The sequence below is a fragment of the Perognathus longimembris genome, chromosome 11, assembly GCF_023159225.1.
Source record: "Perognathus longimembris pacificus isolate PPM17 chromosome 11, ASM2315922v1, whole genome shotgun sequence".
Lineage (NCBI taxonomy): Eukaryota > Metazoa > Chordata > Mammalia > Rodentia > Heteromyidae > Perognathus > Perognathus longimembris.
Genome location: NC_063171.1, coordinates 51,285,617 through 51,296,977, shown reverse-complemented (window position 1 = coordinate 51,296,977; position 11,361 = coordinate 51,285,617). Strand labels below are relative to the sequence as shown.

The 11,361-nt window shown below is 41.6% G+C and overlaps 1 protein-coding gene across 2 annotated transcripts in view; it reads left to right on the top strand.

Annotated features, from left to right (window-relative positions):
• Window positions 1-10,440, top strand: part of Cenpf (centromere protein F) — a 49,370-nt gene extending 38,930 nt beyond the window's left edge. For both annotated transcript variants that reach the window (XM_048357278.1, XM_048357277.1), the window contains exons 14-18: window positions 429-581; window positions 1,272-1,431; window positions 2,497-2,967; window positions 5,073-5,251; window positions 10,028-10,440. In XM_048357278.1, coding sequence (XP_048213235.1) covers window positions 429-581; window positions 1,272-1,431; window positions 2,497-2,967; window positions 5,073-5,251; window positions 10,028-10,231 — 1,167 coding nt within the window. In that variant the 3' untranslated portion in view covers window positions 10,232-10,440. The remainder of the gene's footprint in view (window positions 1-428; window positions 582-1,271; window positions 1,432-2,496; window positions 2,968-5,072; window positions 5,252-10,027) is intronic.
• The last annotated feature ends 921 nt before the right edge of the window (window positions 10,441-11,361 follow it).

The window sequence follows — 11,361 nt, the reverse complement described above, 5'->3', positions numbered from 1 at the left end:
CACAGACACCTATGCTCCTTCCTCTTTTGGGAGCACATGCAAACAGATTATTCACTGGTTTTTAACTAATTATGGCATGTTTCTTGCAGATTAGGATGGCCCATCGGGATTAATAAAGATCCAAGAACTGATAAAAACCTAATCCATTTTGTTATAGAATAATCTCTGATGTTTAATTCAAAACAATACCTTTCTGGAGGATTTTAAGATTTAACACTACTTGTCTTTGATTTTCTTCATTCCTATCTTTTGATAAAATTTTGCTCAGAAGAACAGGCAAGCTTACTGGGGATACTATAGAGTGAGTGAAGGGATAATTATTTAGGTTCCATTTTATTATTGGATGCTAAAGTGAGTGTCATGAAGGTGTGGATAAAGTCGGTAAAGCAGACTATCCAAAACAGATGCTAATAAGGATTAAATTTCAGGTTAACACAATGACTGTAAAGGAAACAGAACTGCAGAGGGAAATGCAGGAGATGGTCCGGAAAACAACAGAGCTGAAAGAAGAACTTAGTGGTGAGAGAAATAGGCTAACTGAAGAATTAAAAGTGCTCTCAGAAGAATTACAGAGCAGCAAAGTAAGTTTCCCCTGACAGATTTATTCTTCTGTATTATCAGCTTTCATGAATTGTACATGGAAACAATTATCATCGCTCTGATAATTTGGTATACACACACCTTGTGGGTTTTTGTACCAAACTCTTTATTAGCTTTTACAATTAGCATAAGCTTATATCATGTTCAGATTTGTCATAATCTCCACCATCTCACATTGTCATGGGCCTCAAAGGTGCCACAAGATACCTCATTAGAAGCTATGAATGTGGATACAATGCTAAAAAAGGGAGTGGGTGTGGTGGCTCAGGTCTATAATTCCATCAATTTGGGAGGCAGAGGCAGGAAATCTATGAGTTTGCAGCCAGACTGGGCAAAGTTATTGAGACCCTGTTTCAAAAAGAAAATTAAAACAAAAGTCTAAAGGTGGAGCTCACATGGTACACATGGTAGAGGGCTTGCCTAGCCAGTGTGAGGCCCTGGGTTCAAACCGAACCCTGCACCCACAAAAAAATAGGATTGGCAAAACCATGTGGTCTGTTGAGACGACTTTAAGAAACTGAGTGGAGAGGGAGCATTGTTCCGATGTTCTGTTTTGAACATAATTCCTACATTTACAATATGTGATTCTTTAATACATCTCAGTATTGTTTTTTCCATATGCTTAACAAAAAAATACTCTTTAAGGTTTTAAATGGAATTCTGTTTTATAGCTGGATCATCTTAACTATGTGAATCAGCTGAAGAAGGAGAATGAACGTGCTCAGGGGAAAATAAAGTTGTTGCTGAAATCCTGTAAACAGCAGGAAGAAGAGAAGAAAACATTGCAGAAGGAGGTCTCTCAGCTTGAAGCTGCACAGAAGCAGAAAACAGGTGGGTGTTTGCTGGGGCTTATCCTCCTGTAGTGATGTGACACACTTAGGTGCGGCTCCCAGGAGAGGGTTGGGTTTTTTTCTTACGTTCTGTTCAGAATGCTGATTTTCAGCAGTTAGCTATTTTCCAATTTCTGAATTTGGTCCTGAGCTTGGGGTCATTGTCGTATTCAGCATGCAGTCTACAATTTGAAATGCAATTCTTCTCATCGTCTCTGTAAAACATGCCCTTTAAAAAAATCTCCTGATGGTGCTTTTCTAAGAACTTCATTAATGTGCATTTAAATACTTTATTCTTCAAAGACCAATGAACATCTGCATTTCTACATTGACCTTGGTAATTTTAAGTAGCTGATTCTGGCTGAGTTAGGCCCAATCTTGCAGGTCAGCTAGAGTGCAAGTGTAGGCAGCTATATCTTGGTTGTGGATGCTCCCGTGGGGTGTGCTTGTCCTGTGCCTAGATGATGGCATAGTGTGAGTGGATGCTCTTGATGGAGCTTGGCGGGACAGGTTGGTGGTCTTCCTTGCTGGCATGAGTACTTAGAGTAGCTTGAAGTATCAGGGTGTTTTGCCAGTGGGTTGAATGCCATGCATGGAAACTATTAAGTTAACTATGGCTCCTACCTTTATATAGGTTCCCCCCAAATTCTGCCCTGTCAGCTCCTCCATTTGGTTCCACCTGTCTCAGAGCCATGTAACAGAAACTGCTTGAACGTAAATGAGCTCTATTGCTCATTTGACAGAGAGAGAAAAGAGGCTTTGAGAAATTTCATTCATTTAGTCCCATTCAACTAGCTTTCCAAGGAAGTTTAGTGAGTTGGTTGAGAGAGAGTTTTGGTGGTTTTTACATTGAAGCCATTTCAATAAAAGCATATAATCTGCTAGAGTATCTACCTTGGCAGTACCTCCTCAACAAGCATTAATAAACTAAAGAATGTATGCTGGTAAAAATATTCGTAGCCCTTCTATGAAATTTAAAGGGAAGTTAACTTCTAAGATTATCTGCTTTGCAGTGTCCAGAGTTACCTGGAGCAGAATCAAGTGGTTGTCACTTTTATTTTGGCAGGTACTTCTGTGGATGCTAATGTAGATGAATTAGTGACTCAGATCAAAGAGCTGAAAGAAACACTTGAAGACAAAACCAAGGAGGCAGAAGACTACTTGGAGAAGTACTGTTCCCTGCTTATAAGCCATGAAAAGTTAGAGAATGCAAAAGAGATGTTAGAAACGCAGGTTGCTTTTCTGAATTCAAAGCAATCTAGACATAATCTCCGCAGTTCTCCTGTACTCAACACAGCCGTCCAGGCGCCATCTCCTGTCCCTGCTGCTGCAGAGAAGAAGTTATCAGGACGGCAAGGCAAAGCTTCAGGCAAGAGGCAAAGGTCAAGTGGGATTTTGGAGAATGGTGGAGGATCAGTCCCTTCCACCCCAGAGACATTTTGTAAAAAAAGCAGGAAAGCCATCAAAGGTGGGATTTGCTCTGCGGAGGATGAAGATGAGTTTGAGCCAGAAGGACTTCCAGAAGTTGTAAAGAAAGGTATGCATAATTTAAAATAAAATTATGGGGTGGAGGATATAGCTTAGTGGTAGATTCTTAGGTTCAGTCCTCGTCATCAAAACCCAGTGACATGTGATAATTCCACATTAAAACTCACATATGAAAAGATAGATATAGTTATATTTGTTTATATTTTTAGATGATTGTGTTATAGCCCTAACTGGACTTCAAAAACTGTATTAAATAATTTTAAAATTGGTAAGGTTTTTGAGAGAGTAACTAGGATTAATTACTCATGGCATACTACAGAAAGAGCTGGTAAATTTTTTAAAAATGACTTATCAAACACCTGTTTAGAATTTGATATTTTCTTGATGAAAAAAATCTGAATCAAAGAACCCCTTCCTGGGCTGGGGATATAGCCTAGTGGCAAGAGTGCCTGCCTCGGATACACGAGGCCCTAGGTTCGATTCCCCAGCACCCCATATACAGAAAATGGCCAGAAGCGGCGCTGTGGCTCAAGTGGCAGAGTGCTAGCCTTGAGCGGGAAGAAGCCAGGGACAGTGCTCAGGCCCTGAGTCCAAGGCCCAGGACTGGCCAAAAAAAAAAAAAAAAAAGAACCCCTTCATGCTTTATTATTATACTTATTATTATCATTTTTGGCCTTTGAACTCAAGGCCTCATGCTTCGTAGACTGACAGTGTACCACTTGAGCCAATTGTCTAGTCTTGCTTTTGGCTGGTTATTTTAGAGATGGAGTCTAGTGAAACTTTTCTGCCCTGACTGGCCTCTGAACTGTGATCCTCCACATCTCAGCCTCCTGAGTAGCTAGGATTCTAGGTAGGAGCCACCCATACTTTTTTTTTTTTTTTGACCAGTCCTGGGGCTTGGACTCTGCCTGAGCATTGTCCCTGGCTTCTTTTTGCTCAAGGCTAGCACTCTGCCACTTGAGCCACAGCGACACTTCTGGCCATTTTCTATATATATGTGGTGCTGGGGAATTGAACCCAGGGCCTCGTGTATATGAGGCAAGCACTCTTGCCACTAGGCCATATCCCCAGCCCCTCACACTTTTTTTTTGAGTTGTGTCTGATGTTGATGTCTGACAAGCTGGACAATTGGTCTGGTAACTTATATGTTGTACAGCTCTTCCCAACCCCCAGATCGGAGCCGCTGAGCATGTTTATGTGTTATTTTTGTTTTGCTTTTTAAAAACTCAGTGTTACTCTTAAGTGTGACCCAGGGCTAGTCTTTGGACTGCTTTATGACTGGTTCATGATTAAAATTGCCAGAAATTGAGATAGGAAGAGTTTAGCAAGTTTTATAGGAGTTGATTTTGTTGCATTCTCTGGGCACACAGGCTGAGTTTTTTTCCTATTGATCCAGTCTTATTTCCAATATCATTCTACAGCAGATTGCAAAGTTTGTATCTTCCCCCAAGTAAAAACCAATTCTTTGTCATAGATGGTTTAGGAAACACTATTCTGAGTAACCATAGCTCTCAAGCAGTAAGCCATCTTTCTCTGATGAGTGTGTGATTAGTGAAGCCTTACCGGCTTACCTTCAGTTAGCCCTGATACTATACGGAGTGTAGCATGTTCTTTGTAGTATCCTTGGGGCTAGCCTGTTCTCAGGAGGCCACTTTCTTCTTGGGAAGGAGCCAGCGTGAGCAAGGGTGCGGTCACTCTTAGGAAGGCCAGTCTTTCTTCCTACCTAGTGATGCATGTGAGTGTCTTCTGACACTCATGCTGCCTTGCTTTAAACAGGAGCTGGGCCTTTTCTTTTTCATGTTACCCTCTCCCCCCACCCCTTCAGTTCCAATGTTATACTAAAGGCTGCTGGTGTCTTAACAGCTTTTAAATACCCACATATAAGCTATAAGTATATGCCATAAGTCCTCTTACAGCTTAATGTGATATAGTTCAGTCTTCTTGCCACTCAGGTCAGAGAAAGTTAAAAAGCCCCTAGGCACTGTTGAGAGAAGAGAGTTGGGTTGGGATGGATAAAATGATGAAAGTGATTATGTCAAAAATTAACAAATATCCACATAGAAGGAGCAGAACATTTATCTTGGTGAAGATTTTCCCTAATGAATGCCATTTCCATTGTATATGGAAGGGAACAGTGAGCTCTTTTGCCCTTAGGGTTTGCTGACATCCCAACAGGAAAGACCAGCCCCTATGTCCTGCGGAGAACAACCATGGCAACGAGGACCAGCCCCCGCCTTGCTGCTCAGAAGTTAACCCCATCCCCACTAAGTCTGGGCAAAGAGAATCCTGCGGACTCCTCCAAACCAACAGCTGGTGGCAGCAGATCACAAAAGGTAAAACTGTCAACAGCCAGCTTCTCTCAGAGATCCCAGAAATCACAGGGTTGCTGGGGACAGTGTTAGCTACTGCACCATGTCACTCACGAGGCCTGACCTTCCTCACGTGGTTCAGATGAATGCAGGAGTGAGCAGCTTGAGGAGGAGCCCCCAGGGTCCTGTGGCCCCCATCTTGCCCTCCACCAACAGGTCACTTTTAAATAGTTTGCTGGTAAATGATGTTTTTTTGTAACAACAAAACAAAATGAAGAGCAAAACAATGGGTTTGTAAGGAAGTTTCAAGCTTGATTGTTGAAGGATTTGAAGAGGTGGTTTTGCTTGTGGTCATGGGCCTTTACTATTACTGCTTGTTTCTAAATTTTCATTCTCATCTGCTCCCAGCTCCTGATTCTATATGGCTTTTATTCTTCCCTTTCTGTGTGAAGTACTGTTTCAGTAAATAGCTAAAGAGGAGCTCTGATTATGGATACCCCTGTTGTGATTGTTAAGGGCGGGGCAGGATCTTTACCACCACTGTGTGCCTTACAGTAGTCCAGGAAATGTGATTTAAAGCATAGAGATCTTCATTTCTAATGTTCAAGGCTACACCAGCAGCAATTGCAATCCATATGCAGAGCATATGCATGTTATTTAACTCAATTTTTATTTCCTTATTTTATTGATTTCACATAGTAAGTGGTGTTATAAAAGAGTCTGTCTCCCATGATCTCCCCCTTCATTCCCCCATCTAATTCCCCACTCTTCATTCTTGCCACAGTGCCAGAGTTCTTCAAGTGGGATCTTGGGAATACTGTTGGAAATTGCTAGAGTAGCTTTAAGATGTCTTGAATTTCTGTGATGTTATTACTTTGTTCCCTGATACTCTTGAGCTAGAAAAAGGAGCTTGTTTAAATACAATTTTATGTTATTGGGGGGGGGGGAGCTTGAACCTAAGACATTTTATGTTCTTGCTCTGGCTTTTTGCTTACTTGAGCCAGTTCTGACCTTTTACTGGTAAGTGGAGGGAGATAGGAGTCACAGGTTGTTCTGCCCAGATTGGCTTCTAACCTTGGTCCTCAGATTCAGCCTGTTGGGTAGCAAGGAAGCAAGGTGTGAGCTACTGCCTGGCTTGTTTAATGTAATAATTCTTAAGTGAGCAAGGCTGTTCCTCCGTAGGATTTCAGAGACCAAAATGCAAAAGACATTTAGCTATCTTAAAACAAGGATATGTATGCAAGTTTTGGCTTGTTTTTATTTATGTGTAAGAGCTATATACAAGTTATACCTAGTAATGGGTGTATTCATAATTTATAGTAAAGTTAGGTCAAAGGTGAAGGTCTTAAGATTTTTTTTTCATTCATTGAAAGGAAGTAGTCATTTCTTATATGAGATATAATCCGTTTTGTGCATACTTTCTTCCCTCTTCCCAAGTAATAATTCATCCTCTCTCTCTCTTTTTCCCTCTTCCTCTCCTGTCTTTCCTTTTCCACTACCACCTCCTCCTCCTCCTCCTCCTCCTCCTCCCCCTCCTCCCCCTCCTCCCCCTCCTCCCCCTCCTCCCCCTCCTCCCCCTCCTCCCCCTCCTCCCCCTCTTCCTTCTCCTACTTAGTGCAGATGGTATAGCTACTAAGGCTCTGGATTCCAAACCCCAGTACAGCTCAAAGAAGAAAGGCGGGGGGGGGGGGGAGCAACTTTTTAACCTAGCTAATTATTCACAAGGTGTGAAATTATTAGGCTTCACCAAAGATTTAGTCACAGGATAGCCACTGGGCTATTAAGCCTGAGCAGTCATATTTAGGTTCCAGGTATAGTCTGTGGCGGCATCTATGATTGACTGGGAGCCACCGTCCACCGTCAGTAAAGGTTCTTATCCATCCTCATCTGTCCGTTTTTTAGGGAGCACAAATAAAGCATGGGCCCCCTTGAAACAGAAACCATGCCTTTCAGTAATCTTAAGTAGGTCTCTTGTTATTACTTGTTTGAATATCTGTCTTGCGACTTGCAGAATGAACAGGTGGCCAGTTTAAGTGTGTGGCTCACCTGTGTTTTCATGTCTAATTCAGAGTCTGATACTCAGCAAATATTTGTGGCATGAATGGAGCTGTAACCGCAGTAATACTTGTTATAAAGATGCATTAGGAAATGGTTGTATGAAATCACCACCTGGATTGTGTCTTTTTTTCCTTCCTTGATGAGGAATTGATAAAAGATTTATTGTCTAGAAAAAAGAGCTGTGCACACTAGGGGGCTTGCTCTCCACGCTGCTGGCGCAGAGCAGTAACCATGGTTTCCTGCAGATGTGTGTTCTCCGCATTAGCTCCGTACAGTTCAGGAAGCACCCGCAATGCAGATTGCTGAGCAGTGGGCTTGGAACCAAATGGTGGGGGTTCTCTTGAGAGGTGGAGGTTTAGAGGACTTTATGAGTAGATTCAAACTGTTCAAATCTAGCCTAGTAATTTTCAGTTTAACTCAACATTTTTCTGGGTTTGCCCTGTGAAATGCTTGCCTCATCTGTTAAGCATGTTTCCTCATGTGGTTCTCAAAGCTATAGAACAAGGTTATTTTCTGAAGCAGCATCTCTGACCCCCAGGATTGCAAGCTCCCCTGTAAAGTGCCTGACTGAGTTTCTAGAGTCAATTCTTTAGGTTACTTTAGTGACATCTGATGACTTCAATGGCGTGGTTGGGAAATGGGGCTCTTCCTCTATTTATCATGCCACTGAGTTGAAGCATCCCAGGAGCCCCTCATTTGCTGAGGACAAGAGACCAGGTGATTGTGCACTTGATCTTTTGCACATGGACTTGGTGACAGTGCCAGAGAGCCAGCCACTTGTAAAAGCCATTAGGAATGGTAGCGGTGACATCAGCGAAGCATCAATCAGCAGTGCTGTGGGAACCTTGTTTTTTTTTTTTTCTGCCGGTGAGGTTTGTTTTCGCGGATCCCACTTTCATTTCCCCCCTACCATCTCTTCCTTCTTCATATCATGACCACAGGCATCATTAGTAGGATGGTTGTGAATGCACTGTACTGCTGATTAGATGTGGTGATTTGGTGAATTTGACCTCATGTGGTTATGGGCCAGTGTGAGGACTGATGATCTGTACCTTACATTTTGATCACAGAGTACCATTTCCGCCATTTTGTAGAAATTTTAGAGAAATTGAGTCTCAAAGGAGAAGTTGAGGAGTGAATATACTTTAGGTATTTAATTGGGATTAAGTCTTCATTGATGAGTTTTAGATGCAATACTTATAAATGCTCTCACATTCTTCCTCCTCTTCCCCTTCTATCTTCCTTCTTCCCTCCTTCCCTCCCCCCTCATTCTTTTCTCCCTGTCTCTCCCCCCTTTATCTTCACCCTCCCTTTTCCTTTTTCTCTCTCTCCCTCTGCCTCCTCTTTTCCTCTTTCCTTCTCTCCTCCCCTCTCTCTCTAAAGACATGACATTTGACATGCCTGCATTTGATGGCTAAAAGGAAACATTCATCTTTGGTATCACTTTCTCAAGAAAAACAAACAAAAAAGATAATGCAGTGAGAACTATAGAAGTTTCTTCAGCTTCTCGTGGCAGTGCTTTTCCATTAGCTCCTGTTCTTTCAAGGCTGCTCATTTTTCACTTTTCTACAGATGACCTGATACAGAAAGCGAGCTTTCCAAGGAAGTGATCTGTTGGCCTGATCCAATAGGTTTTCTGTAATGAAAAGCATTTAACTTCCTTGTAAAGCCGCATCATTCCTGTGGAAAGAATATAAATGGAAAAAGGATTTCCATTCTCTTTCCTTTTTGTTCTGGAAAAATTGTCTGGAAGTCATTTTCTCAGGGAGTTTGTCACTTTTTTATCTGACATGTGCACCAAACATCTACCTGTCCTTGTTAAGAGCCTTCTTCCTTTTCTTTTCTCTTTATTAATTTCCACATTAATTAATAATTGATTTTCATATTAATTTTCCAAGATGGGTCTTGTTATGTTGTCTAGGCTGGTCTTGAACTCCTGGGCCCAAGAGATCCTTCTGCCTCAGCCTTTTAAGTGGCTGGGACTAGTGTGTGTGCCGTCACACCTTGTTCCTTTTTCTTTTCTGACCCATATTTTTTTTTCACTGCTATGTAATCTCAATCGCTCTTGACTCATTATCTGCTCCACTCTCTCATCAGTTTCTTAAAGTTTCATATTTTCTGAGATTACTCCTTTGTCCTAAAAAACAGGACATCAAAGAGGATACACCTGCTGAACTTTCTCGTTAGATAGCTGTCCTCCTCTCCTCCAAATTGGGTATGAATACAACAACAATGAAAGTATAAGGAGAAAGATTACATAAAATACCTTTATATCAGGAGAAGATCCTAGTAGTTTTACATGCTATAAATAAAACTGCTCCTTGCCGTTAGGATTGCTCATTTGGCTCATGCTCACTCTGAATGACAGTCAGGCTTCGGTTAGGACCTGTACAGGTAAGGTTTGGTGCTCACTTGGGACTCGGGAATGTTTACTTTGAAGTCGAGCATTTTGTGGGCATCAGGGAAGCACTGGGAAAGGAAACAGTCTTTTTGTCAGAGCATCTTCCATGCTTACCTGGTGAGTAAGCCTGGCATTAGATGTGTCAAAGTTTGGTGATTTGTTATATGCCATGTCCACCATACTTCTCATTTCCTTTTATGTGGGGCGTGTTTTCAGAGAAGAAAATATTAACATTGTTTAACTGCCTACAGAAGACTGTAACTCCCCATATAGAGCTCCATTTTCCAGGGCGGGAAAGTGCATGTGATTGAAGCCTCTAACAAAAGATGGATGTGTTGCAGGTGAAGGTTGCTCAGCATCACCCAGGGGATTCAGGCACCGGCCCCCGAGAACCTACCATGAAGTCTCTCTCAATCAACAATCTTCCTGAGAGAAGCTTGACTGACAGTCTTGGAGAGGGCCTGAAAGCCAAGCAGGGACGCCTTGCTCCCAGCCCAGAGGCTCAACCTACGCCCCAACGCAATGAGAACTGTCATGTCCAATGAGGCCCCCATGTGGCAGGGCCCTTGGCATGACAGCAGTTGTCAGCCTTGGCAGTCTGCATGTGGGGGCTTTTCAGGTAGCACTTCATTAGTGGGGAGAACCCCAGCGCATGTTCTAAATACATCAACCTCTATATAATGTAAATAGGACTGTGGAACTTTGTGGTAATAGGTTGCAATTCAGCAGCAAGTGCGGTAACAACTTGTGTGTGTGTGTGTGTGTGTGTGTGTGTGTGTTTGGATTCTACACTTAAAAAAAACAAAAGCAGAACACGTTGTACTTTGAATTGACAACTTACAGGAAAATGTAAACTTTTCAGTCTACAATGTATTGTGTTAGGCATTTGATAGTTATAGGTAAAGAATTTCTTTTGAGCTGAGTAAAATGAAGGGTCACATCTCCATTATATGTTTGTAAGAAAAACATTTGTACATATACATGTTCATCACTTTCTCTCTCTCCAATGTGTCTTACAGATCATTGCTTATATAAGCTGTACATATGTGTGGGAGGTGTATGGGGTGTGTTTATTTCTCGTTAAGTTTGAGTCTAAGCTCCTTAGAGGTGTGATATATCATGTCTGCTGTCATCCTGCTTTTTTCTTTTTATGTCTATTACAGTTCTTTGGCATGCATTGTCATTTCTGGGAATGGTGTGTTAAAATGTGGCCTTTCTTGTTCTAATAAAAGAATCACCTTTTGATTTTGTAAAAGCTATTTCTAATTATAAAAATATGATTGGCACCATTTCTTGTGAACAAACAGCATCTTATCAAAGTAAAAATGTTTGAGCAAATGATAGAGACATTTCAACACGATACTAGTGAGCATAAGGCGCCGTTTAAAATGTTAAATGAGACTAACATGTCCAGCTAATGGCCAGGATGCTGTCTATGCCCATTAAATCACATCAGCAAGGGTGTAAGTACATGGTATACATCTCCATTTATCAATCATCAAGCTTTGAAAACATGAAAGGCATTATGAGCTATATCAAATTTAAAAAAAAATCTGAACAAGTCCTGTGTCACTGAATCAGGGTAAAAAAGTTTTTCAGAACACGAGTTAGTAAAAGATAATTTGTCCTTGGCTCTCAGTTCAGATTGATACTCCAACTTTGACAAACATCATTC